The 27221-nt window shown below is 40.5% G+C and overlaps 2 protein-coding genes and 1 pseudogene across 3 annotated transcripts; all 3 read right to left on the bottom strand.

Annotated features, from left to right (window-relative positions):
- Positions 1-4978: 4978 nt before the first annotated feature.
- LOC147882703 (indole-3-acetic acid-amido synthetase GH3.2-like) lies at positions 4979-5802 on the bottom strand (annotated as a pseudogene).
- A 10664-nt stretch (positions 5803-16466) lies between these two features.
- On the bottom strand, positions 16467-19446 carry LOC147882702 (beta-glucosidase 25-like). Of its 2 annotated transcripts, XM_087400281.1 has the most exons (11): positions 19388-19446; positions 19215-19290; positions 19020-19091; positions 18762-18855; positions 18384-18645; positions 18139-18254; positions 17828-18045; positions 17688-17725; positions 17452-17575; positions 17229-17334; positions 16467-17021 (listed from the first exon to the last, which is right to left on the bottom strand). In XM_087400281.1, exons 2-11 carry the CDS (start codon positions 19273-19275, stop codon positions 16622-16624), a joined length of 1491 nt encoding a protein of 496 aa, XP_087256407.1. In that variant the 5' UTR covers positions 19276-19290; positions 19388-19446; the 3' UTR covers positions 16467-16621. The 2 variants fall into 2 exon arrangements, with proteins under 2 accessions (XP_087256407.1, XP_087256406.1); XM_087400280.1 differs by lacking the exon at positions 17229-17334 and having other exon boundaries at positions 16619-17021; positions 19388-19412.
- Positions 19447-19523: 77 nt separating this feature from the next.
- LOC147882701 (beta-glucosidase 40-like) lies at positions 19524-20067 on the bottom strand. Its single transcript, XM_087400480.1, has 2 exons — positions 19827-20067; positions 19524-19637 (listed from the first exon to the last, which is right to left on the bottom strand). The coding sequence occupies exons 1-2, from the start codon at positions 19977-19979 to the stop codon at positions 19524-19526; spliced, it is 267 nt and encodes an 88-aa protein (XP_087256606.1). The 5' UTR covers positions 19980-20067.
- Between the last annotated feature and the right edge of the window lie 7154 nt (positions 20068-27221).

The raw sequence follows: 27221 nt of genomic DNA, 5'->3' as shown, positions 1-27221 counted from the left end.
TGGAAAGAATGCAATCGTATGCCTTGCTCAAGGCAACAAAAAAGGGGACCAGAATCAGTTGGGCTCATATCCTGCATTCCAAGGTCATGAGCAAGATTATGAAGAAGGACTTAACATCAACAAATGCACACTCGAAGATTTTGCCCATCATCACCACTCTATTCGAGTTTGTAGCACATGGTTCAACTAAGAAGCCTCATGTGAGTATCCAATATCGAGAGCAAAGGACAAAAATGCGACACAGCCTAGATACAAAGCAAGAGGGCAGGCATAGCCTGGATCTAGTAAAAGATGCCTTGGTAAAAGATTTGGAGGCAGCCAACTATTTGCATGAAGAGAGCATGCAGGCGGTGTATGGCACATCACTCGCCAAATCATTATGGGATACTCCCATTGCCAAAGAAGCAGAGCTCCCCAGCCAATCACAAAAGCCTGCAACAAGGAAGATTAAGCTAGCTCCAAGAGCAAACACAGTTTTGTGAAACAAACATGGGTGCAACCTAAAGATGACCTCCCAAGGATCCTACTTAACTCTCCTCCACATAGCCCGGTAGGTGGTTTCTCCCCACTATGCAAACTGACTGTTCTTTCGGAGACCCCGCTATCAGATGCACTGGCAAAAAGAAAACAGGAGGAGGTGTCAACAATGGAGGTAGACCATGCATTAATCACATTGAAAGACTCCTATGATCACAAAGAAAAAAGAACCAGGAATTACAAAAGCAAGTGTAGGAATTACAGAGAGAGAAAGAGGCAACAAATAGTTTACTTCTTAAACAGACAAAACTTGAGCAGGAGTTGGCTAGTGCACATGCAAAGCTTTTTGAGATGGCTAAAGAGTACAACAGCTCTAAGGAACAACAAAACAAATACATAGCCAAAATGACAGGGCAGGTCAAAGTACAACAAGAATGCATGCCCACTATCAAAACATGGCTGCAAGAAATGAAGGATGAGTTTTTTATTCAACTTGACAAAATGGGCACTAATCAAAGAGAATTATAGATTGAGAATACACTGCATATGTGTGCTTGAAAATGTTGAAATCCAACTCAAGGAAATGGCAGCAGAAGTCGACAGTGTGTTTATGACAACATCCAATGTCACCGAAATGAAGAATCAACTCAGCAGAACTTCATAGGAAGCATGGGACAATCTTAAAAGCAGGCTTCTTGCCATTGCTACACGCCCATATCAAGCATTTGCTTCAGCTGCTTATGCATATGAGGCTATGGCACACGAGTTAAAGGATATTAGGGCAAGAGTAAAGGCAAGAACTCAAACAAATGCCATTTGAGCAGATTTTTCCCTTTATACACCGTTTTTCCCCTAGTGATATGCACATCGGTAATAAAGCACGCCCTTAGGTGTGTTATCTAACCAAGTACTTATCGGATGGGTGTTCCTCTTTGAGAACATGTCGATACCACCTAGGTTGAGGCATAGGAAAAGTATTGTGCCCATCGGATATCCTTTGCATGGTCGATCGAGCATTAAATATCATTTTTGCTCATGTCATGCACATTCGTAAAAAAACACACTGCTAGGTATGTTATCCGATCAAGTACTTATGGGATGGGCACACCACTTTGCATGTAAGTCAATTCCACCTAGTTTAAGGTGTGTGCAAAGTATTTTGCCCATCGGATATGCTTTGCATTGTCGATCAAGCATAAAACACCATTTTTACCTTAATGTCATACAACCATAAAAAAACACAGTCCTAGGTGTGTTATTCAAACAAGTACTTCTCAGATGGCGGCTCCACTTTGCACGCAAGTCTGTTTGAACTAGGTTGAGGTGTGTGCAAAGTATTGTGACCATCGGATATGCTTTGCATAGTCGATCATGCATTATCCACCGTTTTTCCCGTAGTGATATGCACATCTGCAAAAAAACTCGCCCTTAGGTGCATTTTTGTCATCTTTCTGATTGTTTTGTTTATGAAATGGGTCCCTCTATCAAATAGAATCTCAATTGGAACACCAAATCTGGTAATAATATTATGGTATAGAAAATGTGCAACTATTCTAGCTTTGCATGTTTTGAGTGCAACAGCCTCAAACCATTTTGTGCAATAATTAGTAGCACCAAGTATATATTGATTATCAGAATATTTTGCTAGAGGCTTGATTGGTCCAATAAATTCCAATCCCCACTTTTGAAATGGACCCAATGGAAGGATGGGTTGGTGTGGCATCCTGTCACTATCCATTGGTCTAGAACCTACTAACATCTCAGCACCTCCTACAATGTAGGTAGAAGAGGTTACTCAGTCTGCCCAGGTAGAACCCGAAGATGCCAGTATTACTTGCACAAGCTGATGCTCTACACATCCCAACTCAATTATGGTGTGCTAGTCCACTTAAGACCACAGAAGCAGGAGAAAGCACAGATGCAGAGCAACGTGACACAGAGGAAGATAGCTGACCCTATAGTCACTCAGAGTACCAAAATTGGCCTGGCAGTGACACACAGTTTCAAGCTTGGCCTAAAGGATTATTTCCAGTAAAGGGTTCGAGTCTCCAAATTTTTGAGAAAAAGTCTCTCCACTGGAAGTGCCAAGTGTTGAAGACTTACTCTCCACCTATGTGGCCAATAACCCAGGGTCAGCATAAGTTAGGATAAGTTAGTCCCATGGCACAAGGCAGTTACTAAGCATGTAGTGGACACCACTATCTGTAATTGATAAGCAGTAGGCTAATGCAATAGTATGATGTTTTGTAACAAGGGCTGTTACTAAAAAATATAACTAACTGCAGATTTATAATAGTCGGAAGGGATTTGGAGAGCTATAAAAGTCCTGTAACAACCCATTTTGAGTTTGAGTTGTTGTTTATCTCTGCTAAAGCATAATATAAAATATCCATTTTGCAAGTTCATGAGTTCTCTGTTGTTCTTATGTTGTTTAGTTTAGCCTACATGCAATCAACTCCTTGCACCTATTGCATTTGAGTTGACGTGTGTTCTGTGTTTTCATTAGCTTAATGCACCCTAAACAAGAATAAAGTTTTGTTTGTGAATTCCAAAATAGATTGCAAAAGTGAATATTCAAAGATGGTGGAATACTTTACCTAAGGTCTATGACCTCATGCTTGATTGGTTCAAGATAAGAGTACTTGTCTACGTTATCTATTGGATTGATATAGCTAAAAAAATTCCACAAAGTTGGTGTCTAAATTAACCTAAGAATTCCAAACTTGAATATGAGACTAGAATATTATGGAATTTTCTTCTTGATTGTGATCATCAAACATTGCAACTACTGTTTTACATGTGAAGCATCTATCCTAGACTCTATGGGGATAGGAATTTATTCATGACATCAAAATTTTCTTGTTCACATACATGCAACCAAGTGTTCATTCAAAAGTGCATTACTTGATATTTCTTATGACTAAAGAAGATCTAATTAATAGGATCTGTTATTATCTATAGGATGTGCAATGTTTTTCTAAAGTTTTCATGTGATAGAATGGGACGCTTATGCATTCGATGCCATGATTTTTAGTCTTAATGCCACTCTGGATACCTTCCAAAGAATGGTCTAGGGAATTTTTAACAAATGTCTCATGAGATTTATGTGGGTGTTCCTGGACAAATTCATTGCACTTTGCACAAAAAATGATCAACTCTTGGATCATTTGATCAAGTTTTTGACAAAATGCTACCACTTGAGATTGTGCTCAAACTTTGGGGAGTTCACCTCATAGAATTTTATTGCACGATGTACATTCAAAAGGAGGGGTATTTCAATTCAAATTTATCAAAAAATGTAACACGATCACAATAACAAGAGGGGTTTTTTAATTAAATTTTAGAAAAAACTCACTTAGTACATAAGTAAAGAGGAATGTTTTTATTGGGGGGGAAATTTCGGTTAAGTGGTTTTTATAATACCCCTTGAACCTACATGATACATGGGGTTTCTTCATAGTGCATCCCTTGAGGCTTCTATTGCAAAGAATGATGGTGTTTTCTTTTTTGCTATAGTCCACAAATTCTTTATATAACCTAATCCTATAATGTCAAACACTACATCACTCATATGTTCGAGAACGCCTAGCACATGAACACAACTTTTTATATAACATAGTCACTTATATGTGCCAATAATTTCTAACACCAAATCACTTATTTGTGTCAAGAATTTCAACACTAGAGCTTCCCTAAAAAGTTGATGCCTTTGATCATACCATTTATAATCACGACAAATAGGGCTATGCAAGTATTGCATGGGTGACATTGTAAAGGTAACATGGTTTTACAATATGGAGGCACATAGTGCATTGTCTTGTCCTATTGTTGGATAATCATGATGTGAGATTAAGCTCTAAGTTGGGGGCAACCTGTGGTTGGCTGGTGATAGTGAGTGGAAATAGTAGTGCCCAATGATGTTAACAGTGAGACATGCTTGGTTAACTTAGAGTCAAGATAGAACATGGGTAGGAGGATGAGAGGGGTGGGGTTGGGGGGTGACAAGTTATGGGGGCATGGGCAGGCTAGTGAAACGATCGAGGGTGCCGGCATGGAGGACAACTAGGAGAGGTAGTGATACCACCATCTTGGGTGTCTTTTACTGTAGAAGGTATGCACCATTGTGCATTGCCTCCTCTACCATCCTTGCAAATGTGCCCTCTCTCACCACACACACCTCCAATGGTCCTATCATCCCCTCCATCTTTCCCTTCCTATAAAAGTACCCTAGCCCCCTATCCATTGTTGTGCAACATCTCTCCAGTAGCCGGCTTGCCCTCTCTGCCTCCACCTCCCCGCCCTTCACTTCCTAGTATATCTCATACTTACCCGCTACCTCCCCTTCTCCACCTTTTGATGCATAGCTGCTGTACTCCACTAGCTCGAGGCCTGCTTCCTTGAGTATCTCCGCCCCTTTCTCCACCACCTCTCACAACTCTTTCTCATCCATCTTGTCATCACACACACTTAGGAGGCTGTTCCTCCTCGCCATGTATGCAAACTATGGAGCCGTGTTGTAGAGCCCCATTACCTTTACAATGTCGCCCACTCAATGCCTACATAGCCCTGTGATCACCGCCGAACACAAATTTAAGTTCAATTTGCACTCTAGATGCTACGATCACACTCATCACCTTGTTATGGAATTAGGCATTCTTGGCACACATATTAAGCCGATTAATACAGTATTAGTTATGTAAAAAATCGTGTATATATGTGCATACATGAGTGATTCATTGTTTGAAATTATGAATTCATGCCTACAAAATAATTTCACAAGTTGTGCAATGTTGAAGCTAGCATGCAGTGTAATAGGAAAAAGTACTACCTGCATACGTCGTCAAAACGATCTCGTACTCTTGTCCCACTTCCACTTGCTCCATTCCAACGAGACTTTTCTATTCAATGCGGTTCCATGTAACAGGCAAAAACTCCACATATGCAAGATGTGGCACCAGTGTGAACGAAACAACCTCTGGTGTGGACGTCGAGTCCATGTTAATGCTAAGCCAAGCACATTCAGAGCACCCGTAGTCTCCACATACTAATGGTAACTATCCACAGTAGTATCTTAGCAAGGGCAAATAGGATGCCATCAGACCACAGTTAGAATGCAGTGCACATACTTCAACATTGGCCACAATCACTCGACGATGCCGGACCAAGATGACTTTTCACATTCCTTTCGAACAAACCTCGCAAGCTATGATTAGGCCAATATAGGACTTCGCGCATGGCTGCTCTTAAAATTGGGCTCGTGATCCTTGTGCTCAAGGTCCCTCTCTCAATATCATCGCAGATATATGGCCAGACTTTCTCGAACATCTTGAAAGCCTAGATGATGCTAAAAGGGAGTAGAGATGAACACAATTCCAACTCTGTAGAGCGCACCAGTACATAAACAAGGTGACAGTGGATAGATTGTTAAGCATCAGGATCGAAGAGCACTTCGTCTGGGCTCACAAAATCGACCATTGGAGGGTGCCTTTGGGTCTTATGTCTAAACGCATCACTCTAAAAGTAGTTGGCAGTCACGCCGCCTACCTTGATCCCACAGTTTGTGTCGAAACGTTTTGGCGCATGGACAAAAGCTAGGCATTTTCCTCCATCTGAGATCGGGTAAATCCTGCCAACACATACAAGTGTTTCAATCTTAAATACTAGGTAGGACGAAGCACATGGATCTCTCATAAAAGTTCGCTTTTGCAGGGTGGCATCCTCTGTGTTGTGTCAAAACTCAGAGTTGCCCAGTTACGAGAAACAAAATTCATCCATTGGTGAGACGAGGTACGTATTTCGAGGAACAGTTAGAGGTGATGCAAACCTGTTTTTGAATGCCGTGCTCAGCCACATGGTGTCGATAGGGTGCTGGGTTGTGAGTTGAGTGGCAGGAAACCTTTTAGGCTTTTTTGAGGATGTTCCAGAGTTGCATTACTTAGTGTACAACCACAACGAATTAGGCACCAATTATATCTCTTGGCTTGCTTTGAAGCTTTAACAATGCCATGCGTCACGTTCGTTCTTAGATCGGATTGCAAATGCAGTGACTTACATACCTCATGTTCAAGTGTAGTTCAAGTGTATCACAGGATCACCGCATAGTAAAGAGGAGTCTTTGCTGTCAGCAATGCCCTTTACATGAGACTCAATATCTTGATATGTCGACAGAGGTGCTGCTGCTCGAAACCTCTCCTCTAGTGCACGATCGTTTGTGGGCCGTTGCAATCCATTCGCCTTCATCTACAAGTTGAGCTGTTGTTGCCAGTACACCATCTTCCCATTGCGCTGCAGGATTTTCTACAAAACTAGGCATTGCACTTGCATGGAATCTCGAGTTAGATTGTCGAATCTGGAGACCAATGCCGCATCGTTTCCACAAGCCTGTTCCGAGGGGGATTGGAGTATCATCTAGGTAGCTTGAATTGCAGCCATATCTGGAGATCCTTGTAGATGGGTTATTCTTGAAGAGGCAAAAGAGAGGACATTGAAGGTACTGGCGGTGAGTTCTTAGAGATTGCAAGAATCATGTACCCCTTTTATATGATTGCCCAAACACTTGACCCTTGTCTTGTTGCCTCTCCTCCTCTTACGTACGCATATGCAAGTCACTTTCGTCGGTTTTTGAAATAGGCTTCAAAACAAATACGCTTGCTTTTGTCTCCAAAGAAATACGCTTGTCTTTTCACACTACATGATCAATCAGATTATGAGGTATGCTTACTATACATTGCCTTATATTCTATTTAATTATGAATGAGTAGCAAAATTTAAATCTTATCTTGGCATGTGAAATAGATGGATCCCTCTTGAAAAGAGATCTCCTCATTGAGCATCGATAAGGCTAGGATGGACTTCATCAAACCTATAATGTGCTTGCTTTGAGAAGAACTTTCCCTCAAGCATTATAATAACACAAGTGCAATTGCTTATACACACATTAAAGGAGGTTGCCATTGCAAGAACCATTTAGTCATTGGATTTTTTTCCTTGAACAATTTATGAAAACTTTGCACAAAATTGTAAGGCAAAAAGCAAGACCAGAGGGAAGCATGGTAGAGGGCTAGAGTATGCAAAAGTCATTGGTATATACCAATGAGTTTCTTGCATCCATGGATCTTAATATGCCACTTCATTGTCATAACAAGGAGATAATCGTATCATATTTGAGGTTGCTTAAGTGAAAGATATTGAAAGAAAGATAAGCGAATTATTGAGGGAGAAAATCATCAAGTTGTATCCTCAATAGCAACAACATGCAAAAGTGGATACAGAGATATGAAGAGGCCTAAACAGAAAGAGCGAATGCAAGGAGAAGTTTTAGAGCAAGGTAGAGGATTGAACCATATCCTACAAACCTTGTGCTTCTCTCTTAACACATGTCATGGCTACAACAAACTCTTCATCATGTCAAAGATGTTAGAGAGATAGTAACTGAGTGAGAGTGGGACTTTGTATGAGGATGTGATCGATACATCATTTTCTTACTTTTTGATTTGCTTAACTTAAGTAAATCATGGTCATAATCACTATAAAATGCATCCTCAGTGCCTTTATGATTTTTCTTTAAAGTCAATAGATTATAGTGCATTACGGTCATATGGATGAGATATTTGTGAGGAATGCATCAATTCCAAGAGAGCCCCATTTAATTTTGGAGTTGTGGCTAACTTTATACAAAGATAGCCAAGCAAGAACATCTAATACCAATCTCCTTTCCTATCAATTATTTTATTGTGGGACCATACGTGATATCTTAGAAGTTGATTTAGAGAATTTAGTATTCTTATTATTGATGTAACAAGGTCTCTATAGCTATCCACAACCATCCCAATGCTACATGAGGAAAGATGGTGGTGGTTTTTTTAAAATAGAATCTACCAAACTCTATACCAATGAAATGATACTTTTGTACTTATTGAACATTGTGAATAGATACATAGCTAATGAGTTATTAATTTAACTCCATAAAAAACCACTTTCAAAATAAAGACTTATTAACATAATTTAATCCAAAAGAATGCACTTAAAATTTGATGTAGAAAAATATAACACTCTTGAAGTCCCAAAAAATTTAAAGGTTAAAGTAGACAAGAGACATGGAAGACTCTTTAAATGTGCTCCAAAAATACTAATAGCTATGCTTGCAATTTTACATTGTCATATGTTTATTACAAGAAATATTGCTCTCCATGAGTCTTTGTACAAAGGAGTCTGACATGCAACCTTTTCAATAACTCAATTCTACCTTGACAAATATGAGTAGAAATGAGAAACTTGCTTGTTTGAATTTCCGATTCATCGTCAATTGTTGCTTGGATGCCATCCTCATTCAATCTCATCATTTGGAGTCTTTATTGATGCTTGAATGGTATTCTCATGGGCATTCTTCATTTTCTCTATCTCCTTCTACTTCCTCCTTAGCGAGCATCTTCAAAAACTCTATAATATGCAAAATAATGGGTATCGGTATTCTTATTTTTTCTTCTACATCATATCCCATGTGCTTCCTTGTTTTCTCATCGATTTCTAGGATACTATGACTATCTTTGTGGAAAGCTCCGAACTGCTTCATGGTTTGGGACCCATTCCTTTTTCAAATAGCCAATATACAGTGTATTGTTATTCAACACTTTTGATGCCTTTGCCTTTCTCAATATGCAAGAATTCATCCACTCGAGAGCAGGCATTGCTTCTAAATTCTTTCTCTTTCTCGGTATCAATGAACTCATCCAGTCCTGATAAGATGTCACTTCTATACTTGAGTCCATTGAAATCATCCATGTCTGAAGGGACAAAGCTTGGCTTGTAGGCATATTCATTAAGTCCTTTGAAATTATAGTATACCTTATCTTTATCATTGAAAACCACATGTCCCTTAAGTCCTTTGAAATTATAGTATACCTTATCTTTATCATTGAAAAGCACATATCCCTTTTTAATCTTTAAAAATTGTATGCTCCATCTCAAATATTTTCCTTCCTCATAATAGGGACCATCCAATGACATTGTGTTATCGTCCATACCATCAATAGTAACTTTCATAATCCTCATCTTCACAAATGAGCATCACTGATCCCAGTGTTCAAACCCCAAAACTTGACCTTGCACTATGTTCTTATTTGCAAATGATATCATTAGCAAAATATCTCCCACTCTGAAATCCAAAGAATTGCACTTTGTATTCCCGAGGATATGTGTTGGATAAGTCTCATCTCTATCCCATGTAATAAATGACTTATTGAAAACGTTATAAGGCATAACATCTCCAAGTACTTCCATATCTCCATGCTTATGCTTTAGCTCAACATGTGCATTAAGAATTTTTAAGAATTTTTGAAAGTGACCAAGAGAATTTGGATCACTATCATGGATTGTAGCAAATGCAACTACTTCTCTTTGGCAGGATAATATCACCTCCATCCCAAGAATGAAATCTGTCGCCATCTTCTTGTGGAACAATTATAAAAAATATTAGTCTCTTTTAAATATTTTTCCTATTAGTTGTAACTTTTTATTAAATTACTCTCTTTTATTTTACTTTTACTTTATTTTATTAAATTTTGATGGTGATACAAGGATATGGGTTTGCAATAATGGATTCATGTTTACCATTTAGCTAATAGAGTCTCTAATTTAAAGTTCTCATTATACGATTTAGAATTATAAATGATAGTATAAATAATTTAGTATTGAGTTGCATGCAATGTGGTATGCCCATCCAATATGTATCTGTTTGAATAACACACCTAGGATCGTATTGTTTGACAGATGTGCATCACACTGAGGCAAAAATGGTGTTTAATGCTTGATCAACCATGCAAAGTGTATCGGATGGGCACAATAGTTTGCACACACCTCAACCTAGGTGGTGTTGAGTTGAACAAAAAGAGGCGCACCCATCCCATACGTATTTGTTCAGATAACACACCTAGGAGCACATTTTTTTATGATTGTGCATAACAATAGGGGGGAAATGGTATAATGCATGATCAACCATGCAAAGAATATTCGATGGTCACAATACTCTACACACACCTCAGCCTAAGTGTTATTGAGTTGCATGCAATGTGGCACACCCATCTGATAAGTACTTGTTCGGATAACACACGTAGGAGCATGTTTTTTTATGGATGTGTATCACACTGAGGCAAAAATGGTATTTAATGCTTGATCGACAATGCAAAGCCTATCCAATGGACATAATACTTTGCACGTGCCTCAAACTAGGTGGTATTGAATTGCATGCAAAGTGGCGCACCCATTCCATAAGTACTTGTTTGCATAACACACCTCGGAGCCCCCTCAGAGCATGTTTATTAATGGTTGTGCATTTAAAACTAGGGGGGGAAATGGTGCATAATGCGTGATCGACCATGCAAAGCATATCCGATGGGCACAATACTATCTCGGTGAATAGCAAACTGAAAAACTGAAGCAAAAAAGATGTACTGACCTCCCATACTAGCCTGAGCTGAAAACAGAATCGCCTTTTTGCCAAGGGACTCCTTCCTTCAAAGAGTGCTTTGATGAAGAAGAGTTAAGATCCTATGGCTCTGATACCATGTTAGAGAATAGGAGGGAATGAATCACTCAAACCTCCACCCAAGATCCCTCCAACTCTTCCTCACACTCAACTCAGATAGATGATCATAGATGCAATAAACACTCACTCAGAGATAACTTAAACGGAGAGAGAGAAAGAGTATATTCATCCACCAGAAGGTGGGCAGAAACTGGCTCCCAGGGAGCAATACAAAACTCAGCAAAGTGCCGGAGAAAAGTGATGGAACTCTCTCTCACAAACTGAACCAGCTCTCAGTGCACAACACAACCTTGGAAGGAGGCTTTCAGTCTTGCACTAGATGCTGGAATGACTGAAGCAGTGGGCCTTTTATAGGCACTACCCAGGCCCTTTGGGTTGACTGACCAGCAGGGTCGGTACCCTGTCTGGTGGCCGACCAGATGGCCCTAGAAATTCAACTAGGGTTGGTCCTGGTCGGTGGCCCTGGTTGGGCTGACTTGGCCTACCAGGCCCCTATTTAAGGGTGCCCTGTGCAGCCAGTCTATGCAGCTGTAGGCGCCTCCAAGTGAGGCCCAAGGCCCCCCTGTTTCCCTGCTATTGTAGGCAGCAATCAGCCTATGTGCTGGTTGCCTATGATGCTAGCCTGAGTCTCTCTCTTTCCCAGCCCTCCTACATCTCACTGCTCCTTGTCCCCTCAAATCGGGGGCTCACAGGTGGGCACAGTGAGTTTCTAACAGGGGGGGGGGGGGGGGGGAAAGGGGGGATGAGGGGAGGGGAAGGGGGGGAAGGGGCAATGGGGAATGGGGAAGGGGGGAAGGGGGGGAAGGGGGGAAGGGGGAGGGAAGTTTGAATTCTAGAGCAAGAAGTTTGAATTCCTTGAGGGAAGTATGTTGACTCTCACCTCTCCCTCTCCCTCTCCCTTTTCAATCACACCCTCCCTCTCATCATGTTCCCCTTCCTTCCTCTCTCCCTCTCCATCTCCCTCTCCCTCTCCCTCTCCCTCTCCCTCTCCCTCTCCTTTCTCCTCCCTTCTCTCCCTTCGTCTTTCTCCCCCCGTCTCTCCCTCCTTCCCTCTCTCTATCTCTCTTCCTCGTCTCCTCTCTCCCTCCCTTTCTTCTATAGTGTGCGGTGGTGACACACACACACACCGAGAGAGAGAGAGAGAGTCACGTTATTGTGACAGCGTAGAGGCAGCGGACTACGACAGCAAATATATATATTTATATATATATATATATTAATTTATATTTAATATATATATATAGAGATTAAATTTTTTGCCATCGCCTCTACGTTGCTGCGACAGCGCGACTCTCTCTCTCTCTCTCTCTCCTTCCCTCGCTTTTCCCTTACCTTCATTCCTTCCCCCTCTTCTTTCCTCTCTTTCCCTTTCCATTCTCTTCCCTTCCTCCTCGTCACCCACCTATCTAATTAAATTTATTTATTTTTAATTATTACTCTCCCCTCTACTCTTCCCTTCCTCTCTCCCTCTCCCTTCCTCTCTCCCTCTTTCTTCTACTCTAGTCCTTCCTTCTACTCTCGCTCCCAACTTTCACTCCCATCGTGGTCTCCTCCTTGAGAGAGAGAGAAAGAGAGAGAGAGAGAGAGAGAGAGAGAGAGAGAGAGAGAGAGAGAGAGAGAGGAGGGGGATACAAAAGTGGAGGATTGAAGGGATGAAGAAGAAGAAGAGGGGAGAGAGAGAAAGAGAGAGAGAGAGAGAGAGAGAGAGAGAGGGAGAGGTGGAGAATTTCATGGGATTCTCACATGCTCCTCGAATCAATGGATGCCAAAAAAAAGTGAACATTAAAAAAACTAAATACTTATTTTTCTCTTTGGAGGCCAAACTATTACTAAGGCCCACCCATTGAGGGCAGGCCAAAAACTCTTAACACGCATGAGAAGAGACTCCTATAAATCAATTCAATAGGGGTCTGACACACTTGTAAATAAATCCTTAAGTCCCAATTTTCTATGGCATCATGAAGCGACATGGTTTTTCACTTTTCAGTGTTAAGCTTTTTTTAAAACATTGGCTTCTTTTTCACCTTTTACAATGGCTTCTATTTTTTGGCTATTTTAATCCATTTTAAAAAGCTACAATCACCAAACACTGTTTGTGTGTTCATGGTAAACAATATCAATAGCACGTCATTGCCAGTAGAAATAGGCGGAGGGAAGGTGTGAATATAGTGGGTGGAGGCAACACTGAGAGAGCAAAAGAGGGGCAAGGCAAAAATAGAGGCAGATGAGACAGGGAAAATGAGTTTAGGCAGAGAGAGGAAGAGAAGGGGAGGAGGAGGAGAAAGGGAAATGTTCGACAAGAGGGGATGGGAGCAAAGAGAAAGAACCACCTGGAGGCTTCAATCTCCTTTAAGATAGAAATGGATTCAATCCTAACCACAGCGTTAGATTGCCATAGCCGGAAGCTTGGGAACTACTTCGCATCACCACAACCACAATGGAGCTTCAGAATATCTTCTCACAATAGAACTCCAATAGCCACGCACGTCGCCTTCACACAGTCATAACCTGAACACAAAAGCTTGGTAATTGCTTCATAAGCCATAGCGCCCAAACTACCACAATAGCAACACCAAAACGCTTGTAGTCGTTTCGAAGGGAGGGAAAAGCTTCAGATCAAAATAGCGAGGAGAGGTAAGCTTGAAATGTCCATAGCCAGAGCCAAAGCGAGATGTGAATCCTGAGGGAGGTCGAAATGGAAACACGGGGAAAAGCCATAGCTAGGAAATTTTGAATGAAGAAGAAGCTGATGTGCCATCATATTGTGAGAAAAGGAAGAATAAAAGGAGATATACTCAAAGAGCATAGGCATGTGTGTGAAGACAAGATGCTCTTAGGGAGATGCACTCGGGCTCATCTTGGTCACCCCGTCTTGGAGCGCTGTTGACACTTATCCCAGGAAAAAAAAAGCTCTTAGGAAAATGTGTATGGAAGCAATTTCTTGAGCCACTCACCATCCATATTTCCTTTTTCCAAGAAACTACGATTGCATTTCCTATGCGTCGACCTGTCGGTGGCAGCTGGAAACCACATCTTGTGTCTTTTGAAAAATTGATGGCGGCTCATCGTGCATGTGTAGATTCAGCCTCTCTTAATTAGAAGAACATCTAATTGAATGGCTAGGATTTGTTTCCAACCCCCCCCAAACCTTAAGAAACACTTATTTCATTAATTTTGGACTTGTCAATGTACAAATTCATTTTAATAGATACTTTTGGACTAGTTTATGGATAAAATTTGAGGAAAAACTCACTCTTTAAAACACAGATAAAAACATTAAAACAAGGAATTTTTAAGAGTGTGTTAAAGGAAATAAAATCAAAATTATAAAAATGTAACAAAGATAAGCTATACCAAAAGCTAAGAAACAGTAGCAAATAAAACTAAATTATGAAAATTAATGTAACTTCTTACATAGACTGGTGCACGGTCCCGATTCATTTTTATACTCAAATTTCTATTAAAAAAATCTACTTTATGAAAATATCTTTCCAAAACCAAAAGATGACACTACCCTTTTGAAATAAAGAGTTTATGGTATTCCTTCTATTGTTACACCTGGAGTAAGGAAGACAAGGGATGTTTTGAGAGCACTTGGTAGTGAGCCTATGCAATTCCTTCTGTTGTTACACCTGGAGTAAGGAAGACAAGGGATGTTTTGAGAGCACTTGGTAGTGAGCCTATTTTGCATAGGTCTACCAGAGTTAAGTATCATGTGGATAGGCTGAAATATAATGGATTTACAGCCATTCACTATGCCTATGTGGTTAAAGTGATACATGAACCAGAACCAGGTTATGTGCATGCTGTTCATCCTAAGTTTGTTTACAGGTTGAAGAAAGCCTTGTATGGCTTGAAGCAAGCACCCAGAGCATGGTCTGACAAGATAAGACAGTATCTTGTCACTATTGATAAGGCAGATTTCTCACTTTATGTGAGAAAAACAGAGAAAGGCATTATGCTACTTGTCATTTATGTTGATGATTTGATCATCATAGGTGATGGTGATGAAGATATCCTTCATGTGAAAATGTTATTGAAGCAGAAGTTTGAGATGAAGGATTTGGGAGAGCTGTGTTACTTCTTGGACATTGAGGTGATTAGATCCACAAGTGGGATATAAGCCTATTTCAGTTCCTTTGGAGCATAATGTGAAGTTGAGCGCAGATGCAGGTGAGCTTCTGGAAGACCCTACTATGTACAGACGCATAGTAGGAAGTTTAATTTATAACAATGTTAATAAACACCTTTCGGAGTTTCGGAACTCTAAACTCTCCAAGATTTAATAACGGTGCCAATAAACACCATTCAAAGTTTCAAAAAGCAAAAATGGTATAATCTCAAAGAACTTTATAATGGTGCCATAAACACCTTGCAATAGTTACAAAAATTTTTCAAACAAACATCTTCAAATGACATATTTTGATGGAGGGGGAAAGAGAGGGAAAGAAGTTTAAATTTATTTATTTATTTATTTATCATCACCTCCGCGCTGCCACGACAACGCGATCTCTTGGAGAAGGGAGGGAGGAAGGAGAGGAGAAGGAAAGAGAGAGGGAGAGAAGGGAGGAGAATGGGAAGAGAGAGGGAGAGGGGGAAGGGAGCGCAACGCGAGGAAGGGGGGGTGAGGGGATGAGGGAGTCGAGGGGAGAAGCAAAGTAATTAGTTTGGGGGGAGAGGGAAAGAGGGGGGGAGGGGGAGTGAATTAACCTATGCAAATTACATTGATTAGTAGCTTCTTCGATAAGCCACCGCCCTTCACGAGTTTAAAAGGTTTAAAAGGAGGAGGGGGGATAGAATGCAGGGAGCGAAGGGGGCTGTGAAAGCCGCCCAAACAAGCACGAAAAGGATGGGAGAGGAGTGGGCGAAGTAAGAGAGGAGGGAAGGGGAGAGAAGGGGAAGGGGCTGATGGTAGATTAATTAGGAGCCATTAGGAGCTCAACATTCACCGCGTCCAGAAGAATTCAATTTAATTTGCCTTCGAAACAACGTGAGTCAGTCGTTCAATTTCCTGTTGGACTTGTGGAGATGAGACCTTCGTTCCCATAAGCTAGCATCTTCGAGGAGCAGAAAGAGTCCAATCAAGGTAGTAACTTTGAGAAGCATACAGACGAATTCTTGCTAGATACATAAAATGATCCATTCGATATATTTTCTTGCATCCAGAGTAAACTCAGTGAAACAACAAGCATACTTACCATTACAACCAGCTCGTTAAGTCATAATTGTAAATCAACGCCTTCACAAATGAGCAGCTCCTTACTGCTATATACATTGGCGGGACTAGTTGAATCAATAATCAGCTTTTCATGCAGCTGGTTGACGGCTCCGATAAATGAATGGCCCCTCTAACTATATGTCTTTGTAACCCCTATTTACATAATGTCACCACTGCTTGAAGGGTGCCTCTTGTGTTCTCTAACTACATAAGATGCATTATGTTCGCGCCTAATTCTGTTGCCTATGGAAAAATATCAATGACGGCTGAATATACAGCGGCAGGTTCATCTTATACGAAGAAAATATGTTAAGAGCGAACTGCCGCATATATTGGGAAACAAATCAATTATTTCAGGAAGCAGGGCTTAAGCTGTGCGGCGCTCATGCGAGTGGCTTCTTCTTTACATCCACATAATGTTGCAAGAGAGCTGCTTGCAAAGGAGAAGGCCTCCTCATGAACGGAATAAGAGTCTCCAATAACGAGTTTATCACGCGCCATGGAGATTCTATTGAACTTAAGCAGCCCCTGGATTTCCTCTTGGATGATGTAGAGGTTTTGGAATGAGGTAGGCTGGGCTTGGAAGGTGCAGGTGCGTATCCCTTAGAGTCGTCTCCTTGGAGAAATTTGGCGTACCAAAGGGCGGAGGTTTTAGGATAGCGTGTCTGATTGTTCTCATAGTCCACGTAGTGCAGGCCGAAGCGGCAGATAAGACCAGAATTCCACTCGAAATTGTCGAGAAGGGACCAGAGAAAGTATCCTTCCACGTTGTAATTATTGTTCCTGCAAATTAACGTAGTCGAAAATGTCAGACCAACGCCTGATTTGAACAGAGCTTCTCATCTGATCTATAAGCTGGAAGCCTCTCAAGAAAGCATGTATTTTTTCGGTATAAACGAGACATGCGGAGCATCTATAAGATTAGAACTTCGTCCACGTGATGTCAAAACGAGTGCCTACTGCATCTGCTACAATTAAGTGAGACGTTACCTTATAGCAGTAGCCAAATGTGAAAGTGTGTCATCCAGATATTGGATGCGCGACGAGTCATTCAACGATTCATCTAAGGCTAAATTAACTTCCATATCCATAGTTCCTGCAACATTAAGATTGCCGATAGACCAAACATTTAGATAGCATCGGGAAGATTGCAAAGCAAAAAAAGAAATTAGATCAGACTCTATGGATCTCTATATTGCTGCAAAGACGTTACCATTTTCCGTTATTATAATGGGGGTCTTTAAGAACTGCTCCCTGCCGTAACGATCTTCCATCCACTGAAGCATCTTAGGGAGTGCCCAGGGGCAGTTGTAGATCCATCTTAGAAACATTGGACCCTGATAAAACCAGTAGAAAACAACTCTTAGATACACTATTTTGCAATTGGCAGCTACAGAGCACTTCAAATAACGTTATTGGAATCATGAGACTCATATTGCTAAGGCTTACATAGGGCTCCCCTATCCAAGTTCCATCCGGCCCGGCATCTGAGTGCAACAACCGAAGGAAGGTGAGGAACAATTAGAGGAGTATTAAGCTCTAGCAATATGATGGCTATAGCATAAGGGCAAGTTAGTGTTGAAGCTTACATTCTTGCACGGCCAGTCGATCTGTGGCTATCCATCTCTTGCTTGGTTCGACCTCAGGGGTGCTTCTGGCATAATTGGCCGTGTAGAAATTATAGCCAAGAAAATCCAAACTCCCCACCAAGTCGATTCTCTCGTCGTCCGAGAATACTGGAAGGCGACTACCTGCGCCCAACCTCATCGACTCCGGGTAGTCCCCAAGAAGGATCGGATCCAGCAGCCTAATATAACCACGAGACTTCAAGCTTCCAATGAATGCAATGTTGAAAATTTTAAAGGAGTATCATTCAAGGCAAAAGCTCAATGTCGCTTACCATCCCAGTTCGAATTCGATGCATCTCTGTGCTGCATCAATGTCCTCTTGGGTATCTGTATATGGCTCGTACCACTTTGAGTTAACAGTTATGCCGATCCTGCCTCTCTGCTCAGCCTGTAGAGAAAAATCGGACAAAATGATTGCACCGTCGTCAACTCCTCGACTCTGAAAAACAGCCCAGGCTTCCTAGCAGGCGTTGCAAAGGTCGATCGAGGTCACGTTACGACCATCCCAAATCAGTACCTGGTATTTACTTTTGTAAATCTTCACAGCGGCTGCATGCGAAAGGAGGGCATGGTGTGTGCATAAGTAAGGCTCAATGCTGGAGTCGCCCACGTAATAGTTCTTTTCTGTTCCGCAAATTGAGGAACATCGCCCAGGTGCTTGCTTTCCCGTTCCGTAACCATCATACGCGAAAGACTGGGTCTCGTTTAACGTAATCCAGTTCTTTACTCTGTCTCCGAAAAGCCTGAAGCAAGTTTCCGCATAGTGTGCAAAATATGGCCTGCACTAAAACGATTCGAGAATATTGCTTCTTACAATCAGAATTCTATATGATAAGAATTGGGTTAGCTTCACAATTTCTACAAGCTACACAGAGACCTGGAAGTAAGAACTCACACAATCTCCTTAGTTCTCCATCCTTTGACATCAGGATCATTTTCCAGGGCTTGAGGCATGTCCCAGTGGTATAACGTTACGTATGGCTCAATACCTGAAAGTTTCCACATGGGAGTTAGTATGCTCTTATATTTTCGCATGCACATCTGATCAAGCAGTATACATGTTTCCGTTCTAAAGAGCAACAGGCTCTGATAAGCATATCAGGAACTTGCGATTCATTTAAATCCATCGGAATTAAGAAAGCTGCCCTTATACCATTCTGGAGTAGAAGGTTGATCAACTTATTGTAGAACGTCACGCCTTCCTGGTTTATTTCACCTATACCAGCTGGGAAGAGAAAAAAAGAAAGTTTGAGGAACTAATGTAAAAAATCATTCCCGCTGTGCGATCGACTGAACAAATTCCCGGAAAAAGGAAGAGAGCAATTTAAATCTGCTAAAACTGACAAACCTGGAAATATACGTGACCAAGATAAGGAGAAACGATAAACATCGATACCAAGATCTACCATCAGCTTCACATCAGTCTGTCCAAAACTCCGCTGCATAAGTACTGCCCGCGTTCGCAGGAGAATGGTTCATTTCTTGGGCTTGAAAGATCAACAGTAGAACAAATTAACGTACCTCGTATTGGTGATAGTGATCACAAGCCACGTCCCCTGTGCTTCCATCGCCAATGTTGCCTGAAGTTTGAACGAATAATTAAATACCAATGCAGTGAGAAAGGGAGAGAAACCAAAGCTTTACGTATTCTGAGATGTTATAGGGAGACGAAGTAAATCATTCGGTAGAGATCAGAACACCAGCCTGAGATATGTGAGAAAGAATCCCAAATGCTCATTCCACGTCCAGCAGACAGAGCAGCGCCCTCGACCTGTAACAAGTCATTCGTAACTCTCAACACAAATCCTCAAGAACAATATAAGGTCCATGGTGGAATGTGCTCGTTATAATGAGGCACTCTAAGGATACTCGGCGTAGAAAAACATAAATTGATTGAGGCATATGTGGGCTTCGTTACACAAAACATTATTGCCGATCGGTCAAAGAAAAAGCCACATACCTGATATGCAGCAGTAGCGACACCGAATTTGAATCCGGCTGGGAAGTGGTTTCGGCTAACATCTGAGGCTGTACAAGCAGAGAAGGAGAGGGGCATCGGATCGGCGCCACGAGCACGAGCGGCACCGGCTGTGGAGGTCGAAAGTGGAGCCATAACGCTCAGATCAAGATAAGGATGAAGGTCAGCAGCTAAATGAAGGAAAAGTTCAAGAAGGGAGATGGAGGATCGGGTGAAGAGGGAGTTAAGGAAACCGAACTGGATTCGGATATGGCGAGGGGTCGGATATATGTAAAGAATTTGGCTGCCGGAGACGGCACGCAACATACGCAGAGTTGTTTTGATCCTTGTCTGATACAACCGTTCTTGTGATTGAATTGATGACAGGGACAAGGCAATGCTACTACATCCGATGATTTGGCTTCGTATGAGTCAGCGAAATTGATCCCATGGAATGCGTGCAAACGTCGGTTGATCGATTGCGACGAGCTGAACACGGATGAATTTAATCCAAAATCACGGGAAGAAGAACCTACCCAATTGGTGTCGCTCTCTGCTGAAGTCATCAGCTCGTTTTGCAGATTCTAATTCAGTGAGCCAAGACTCAAACCTCATTTTGCCTGTAATCACTGACCAACCACAATGTTCCTACTGAGGTTGAACGTTTCCTTATTGTGATTGATGGCGAAGCTTGAGAAAAACCACAGAGGTTAAGGTCATTTTGTCTGCAAAGTTCCTGACACACCCACGAACGTCAATCGTAAGAACTAATAATCGTGGTTGTAATATCGAGAAACGCATGGATGAATTTTCGTGCGAGCTGAAGAAACATGGAGCGTTTTCAATATGGTTTTCATCACAGCTTACGTCAAGGCTCAGACGTGAAAAAAATCGGCATATGTTGAGCGTCGACGAGACATTGAAAACCCAGCAGGCAAAAGTACCACAGAAGCGAAGGTCAGGAACGAGATACGTGGTGATGTTGAATCCGTGAAAATTATCGGCCAGGAATTGAAAGGAACGACGTAGGTGTAGGGGAAAGCCGGACCACGGACCAGTGCTCCAAAGCGGGAGACGTAATTTGAGGTGGGCAGTTGTCTTTTTGGCTTCTGCAAGCTATCTCGGGTTTTGGAATGCGATGTGTTGGGCTAACGTCTCTCTCTCCACCTCCACCATCTTCCTATCTCCACCACCTCTCTAGCGTTGTCCTACTTCACATCGCTTCACCTCTATCACCACCTTCCTCTAGCATCACCTTCCTCGAGTAATATCCTGTACCACCTTCGTCTCCTCCAACTCTCTGCTACTTCGCATCACTTCGCTTCATCTCCAGCGCTCAAACATTTCGAGACGTTTCTCCGCTACACTTCAGGTATGCAATTGATCATCCATTTCCTTTTTTCCACCCTGCGTGCCTCCGATATTGCACACTCTCTGCAATGCAAACGCCTTCCGTCCACCGCTTCACACACTTCCATTTTTACAAAATTTCTAGAACGATGTTGCAACTGCGCGGAATCATCGTTCATCTCATTTCTAATTGTGTGTCATGCACCGAAAGCACTCACCTTCTTCAAATCTTGTGCACCTCGAACGGATATAATGTTTGTGCTGCTGTGACATGTTTCTAAGATCCTTAGAATGTGTATACATCGCTACCAAACTTAATTCTTCCTCATGCGGGGTCATGCACCTCCGTTTATCCATCACTTATGCAAGTGTTTCAACTTGCATGTTTACAATAAGGATAGCTGTCATTTTGTAGTTCCGATTTCTATTGATTATGTGACATCCCTCGCTCAAGCATCCCAATCCTTCTTCGCTGTAGCTTCTCATTGCTTCGTCCCTCCATTTCCCCTCTCCTGTGCACCTTTCTAGCTGCTTCAATAACACAATGACTAGAATTTCTTCCTTCCAACTCTTCTCGCTTGACAGCACTGACGATCCCTTGAAAGTCTGCAATCCAGAATATGACAACTGACCTATGCCTACATCAGAACAGTCACATATGCCTCCAGCATCTCTGCTGATTGTACCTTCCGACATGTAACCATTCGACCCTGGAGGCCCTCCGAAAATGCCTTTCCTACAGCTCGACCAAAACATCTTACAAGAACTCTCCAAGGGATGAGAGAACAGAAGCATAACAAAAGACGACGAAAGACGAATAGGCTAGACGACGCTTCAATGACCGGAGAAAGGCAAACGGAATGGACACAACAACACTGATAGAAAAGCTTGACCACAAGGAGCTCAACGAATTTCTACACACATTATTTCTACAAGTAATCAAGATGAATCGTAAGCTCTACCCAGCAGAATTGCTTATGAACATGTACAAATGCTTTTGCCGGATCCTTAAGGAAAGGGCAAGAAATACGAATAGCCAGAACAGGAATACTGGAGGTTGTCCTCAACATTATAGATAATCCCATCTTCAAGGGAACTAGCAATCTCTAAAGCCACAATGAATTGAGTGGTCAAGAAAGGCTACTCTAGAACACAGACAAAGTCCTCAGTCGTAGGACTCAAACAAGAAAGACAAATCCTGGCAGACATTGACTTCATGGTAGCATCACCTAGAGGACTCCAATGATGCCTAGCATTTTACTACTTATCCTGATTCTGCATCAAAGGCAGCACCGAGCTATACAAATTGGAATGTTCCGCCTTCAACATAGCACAAGACTCCATGGCAACTTACGTCAAGTAAGTACTTTCACAAACTTGAAAGAAATCCGTGAATTTGGCATACAAACATCTGACGCATGGCTCTTTTTCGCATGTACAAGGAGAGTATAAAAAAACTACAAGATCGACTTGCAGCACTACAAAGAGGACCACCTCTGCCAACCACTCATAATCAGAGAAGAAGATGTCATGCTAACATACAGCCAATACGAAAAGCATATGCCACGACAATCAAACAACGACAAAAATCTCAAATACCTCTTCCTCCAACCAATCAACAATCCAAGAGGCTTGGTAAGCAAACACAGCTCAAACACATCTTTTAATCGAAATCGAACACATTCTGAAATTCTACAGCTACACAGGTCTGTTTCAACGAAAAGAGAGTAGGAGCCAAGACACTAACATCAATAGTGTCCGACATGCTCAAAACCTACGGCATCAAAGGAAATAATGTTTCGAACAAAAGCCTCAGGGCTACCGCAATCACTCGCATGATGCTGTGCAACATACCAGCAGAGGTCACAATGCAAATTACTGGCCACAAGACACTCGAAGCACTAAAAAAGTACACCGAGAGCAACCGATATCCAAATCCAAGCTGCGCACATTCTTCTAAGCAAACCATATGACGACAAGGGGCAGATTCACGAATATGGAGATTTGGTGAAAGAAATTGGCTGAGAATATACAAACAAAATAGACACGTTCTAGCTCAAACGAACAATCTCCAATAGGTAAAGTAACCTTCAAACATCAAAAAGGTAAACAACTCAAAGCTTCAAACTTTATCTCTAGCAAACTATGTATTATAAAACTAACAATAGAAATTTTGAAGACAACAAAGTCTGACATGGGAATACACCACAACCAGCACATGTCCAACATGGTATATCTGAAACCACAAATAGTCTAACACAAACAATTGCTAAAATTATTCATTTACAAATTGCAGATATATACATTGTAGAAAACAAAGAAGATTCAAAGATCGACAAATAATGCAATGACAAAAAAGATGAAGAAAACAAACTTCCCCCTGAATCAGTAGTAGCAAACAGAAACATTCACTCACTGGACGTCCCAGACACAAGTGAAGAAGGACTAGCAAAGATGTGGAGCATCTTTGACAAATCACATAACACAAACACCAAATTCATCGAGCAATCCTAGCCTGAAGAAGCCAAAGCACTCCAACTATAGAACTGCACACTCTTGATGGGATTGACTTAGTTCCAATAGCCCGTCTTCGATAACTGTTTCATCAATTTCGTCTCAAGACCCTTCAAGCCAAACAAAAGATAGTAGTAGCATTCGAATACAGAATACTCTTCCGACAACAAAAATTTCCAATCTCTCTCCATAGTTTTGAATAACGTTGAACTTCCATAGTTCTCAAAATGCTACAAATGAATACCATGTTCAAATATCTACATTTTGAAAATTTTGGATGACGATTCCAAATTACTTTGGAATATATATTCATCTCCGCTTTCAAACATCTCCTAAATTCTATTCGTTCTAAATGTTTACTCTACATTGTACTTTCTAACTTGATTTCCAAACAATAGAATGTAGAATGTTCAAACTTTAATCTCCAAACCTTCCACTAACTAATCGAAATGCTTGCACACGCGAAGACATTGAGCGACAATAATTCTCACAGACAAACACACTAACACAAAATGCACTTCTGGGAGAGAACAAATCGCTTGCAAGACGGAACAAACTCCTTGTGGAAGCAAATGGAAGTGTAACAAAAATGATTGCAGGAAGAAATTATGTAGCAACAAAACTACCCTAAACCAATTAACCCACACTTAACCCATGTGGGCCCCCCTTAAACCTTCCATGTGGGGGAATGAACCAAGGTCACACTTTCCCAATTAGAAAGTGCTCCCCTGGCCCATTCCCCTATACATACATGCTTTTTAATGCTTTTCTTTTTGCGGATAAAAAGTGGCAAATTTTGTATTACAAATTGAAAGTACAAAAGGAAAAAAGATCAACCTCCTCTTTCAGAAAGGCAAGTCAACAGAATCTTAATTCTAAACTATAGAAATGTGGCAGAACAAAGGATATGTTTTACCAAAGTACTTGAAAGATCTACTAAATGGCATCAATGATAATCTCGTGAAGCAAAACTATCCCTTTTTTTTTTTTGAAGATTTGCATATTGCAAAATTTCCAAATGTCAAAGATCTTGCAAAATTTCCAAATGTGAAAGATCATCATTGCCCTCACAAATTCAATAGATCATACAAGTGTGTCTGTCAAATTTATGCTTTTTAATGACAATAGAAATGCATGTTCTTTTGAATGGAGGTGCTATATTGACATATTATCTATTAGACCCATTGAAGAAAGGGAATCCGCACCCCAAAGCTATGCCATCGCTCCTCACCATCAAAAGATCTCATGTTCATTTTATTCTTATACTATATCAATCCTAATGGCTCCTTGCACTTCAATTTAGAATTATAGTGGCATATCAGTTGTGTGGCCACCATAGCTCTTCACCATGGAAAGAGCTCCTATTGGTTTTATTCTTATGCTATATCAATCCTAATGGCTCCTTGAATTTCAAAATTTTAGAACAGTATGTGTGATTATCGTATCAGTACAAGGCTCATTGCAAGAGGAAAAAGATGATCACATTTTCTTGAAACATTCATAAAGATTAAATTTGTACTAGAAGTAGGATTTGTTGAGTAGTTCTCCCCTAAAAAAGCATGTATATTCTAAAATCTCTTAATAAGAAATTCTAAGCTAACATTTTCTCAATTAATATTTTCTTAACTAGACTCAAAGATGTCAATTTCATTTGCCCAACCAAAATAAATACTCAACTTGCTCATAATTTGACACAAATGTGAATCAACTTTCCCTTTCTTCTCCTTAATACATGCAAATAGAGAAATCTTAGACTATCATTCATGGATTTTTTCCTTTTTAACTAGGCTTGCTAAATTTTATACACATTTATTTTAGACAATCATGTTTGGAATTTTCCTTTTTAACTAGGCTTGTTAAATTCTCCTATACATTTTATTTCCTTTAATAATAGAATTCAATGTCATCATAGAATTGACATTTTTTATAAGTAATTTGGACCAATGACCTACAATTTGTGAGTGGATTTCGAAATGTGTATGCTTTATTTTGGATAGTGATGGTTTTGTGCAACTATAGATCTCTTCAATCCCAAGATATATACTTTAAAAAAATTGTATTCCTACCACAATTGACTAGATGATAAGGACCTAGATGTGAAGCATGGTTCCTTTCGACCCACCACTAGGGAACACCCCCATAATGATGTAAGGGCAATGACATCAGGCTCCTAAAAAGAAATGCTAGTGGCATTAAGTTTATAACCTTTTAAAAAGGTTCTACGAAAAATATATTCCTAGCACTACTAACCTAGCACACCAAGGAAAAACAACATCTAGATGAATAAAAACTTATCTAAAGTTTTGCATCATCTAATAGAATCCAAGCTTGCATTAATGCTTAGCATGAAGGTGCAAAATATAACTAAGAAAATTAAAAAAAGTATTACTAATCTTTAACTTATGGTGGGGTTTAGGGTCACAAACCAAGCTTACAAAGAAATGGCCACATTAAATATAATAAAGTTCATCCAATTCAAATCGTCACTAAAAAAGGACACGTGATATCTAGGGGACCCATTGAAGAAGGGAAGGTACGCTGCACTTTTTTAAGAGATGTGTGGCCATCACTCATCACCCTAGAAAGATCTCATTTTGGTTTGATTCTTATGCTAATTCAATCCTAATGGCTCCTCAAAGTTTTAAATTTTAGAATACTAACAATTTTCAAAATAGGACAAGCCTCAATAAAATTATATTTAATTGAACCACCATAAAGATTGAATTTGTAGCACTAGTAGGATTACGTCTTATGAGCTCCTAATAAGCACTTCTAGGCTAACATTTTCTCAATGTTGCTAGTGGGATTTAACTACCATTTTCTTAATCAAATTCAAATATATTTATTGCAAATAAATATTTTCCCTATCAAAAGAAACATTAAACTTGCTCATACTATGATATAAATGGGAGTCAACTTTTCCTTGCTTCTCTTTACAAGAAAGAAGGAAAAACGATCAAATTAATTATCCTTTTAACTAGGCTTTTAATTGACCTATACATTTAATTTACTTTAATAATGGATTTCAATGTCATCAAATAGCTAAAAGTCTTTATTGGTAATTTGGATCAATCGCCTACAGCTTGTGACTACATTTTGAAATGCATATGCTTTAGCTTGAATAGTTGTGGCTTTGTGCAATTTGTACCTCTTCCATCCAAGATGTACATTTAAAAACGTTTGTATTACCAAGAAAATTGAGTAGATGGTAAAAACTATGGGATGTGAACGTGAATAGATTTATATCAAATACAAAATTGGATCTTCTTCACAACCTATCACCAATGAAATTCATCATTGAGATAACAATTCATTTGCATATAGACCAGACATAGTAATTTTTTAAAAATATTTTTTATTGAGGTACTTACCCCTCTCTCCTCACATCACAATCCCCTACTATCATGAATTGAGTAATTTTGAAAAGTTTTCAAACTTAGGGCCTCTATTTGCTTGCGAACAATATATACAAGAGGTATTTATTGGACAATTCAATAAGGATCAATTTACCATTGACTTGATTTGCTTCAATAA

Source organism: Dipteris shenzhenensis, chromosome 29, assembly GCF_047967505.1.
Source record: "Dipteris shenzhenensis isolate YYH24624 ecotype China chromosome 29, Dip_SZ_1.0, whole genome shotgun sequence".
Classification (NCBI taxonomy): Eukaryota; Viridiplantae; Streptophyta; class Polypodiopsida; order Gleicheniales; family Dipteridaceae; genus Dipteris; species Dipteris shenzhenensis.
This window is presented reverse-complemented; position numbering and strand designations above follow the sequence as displayed.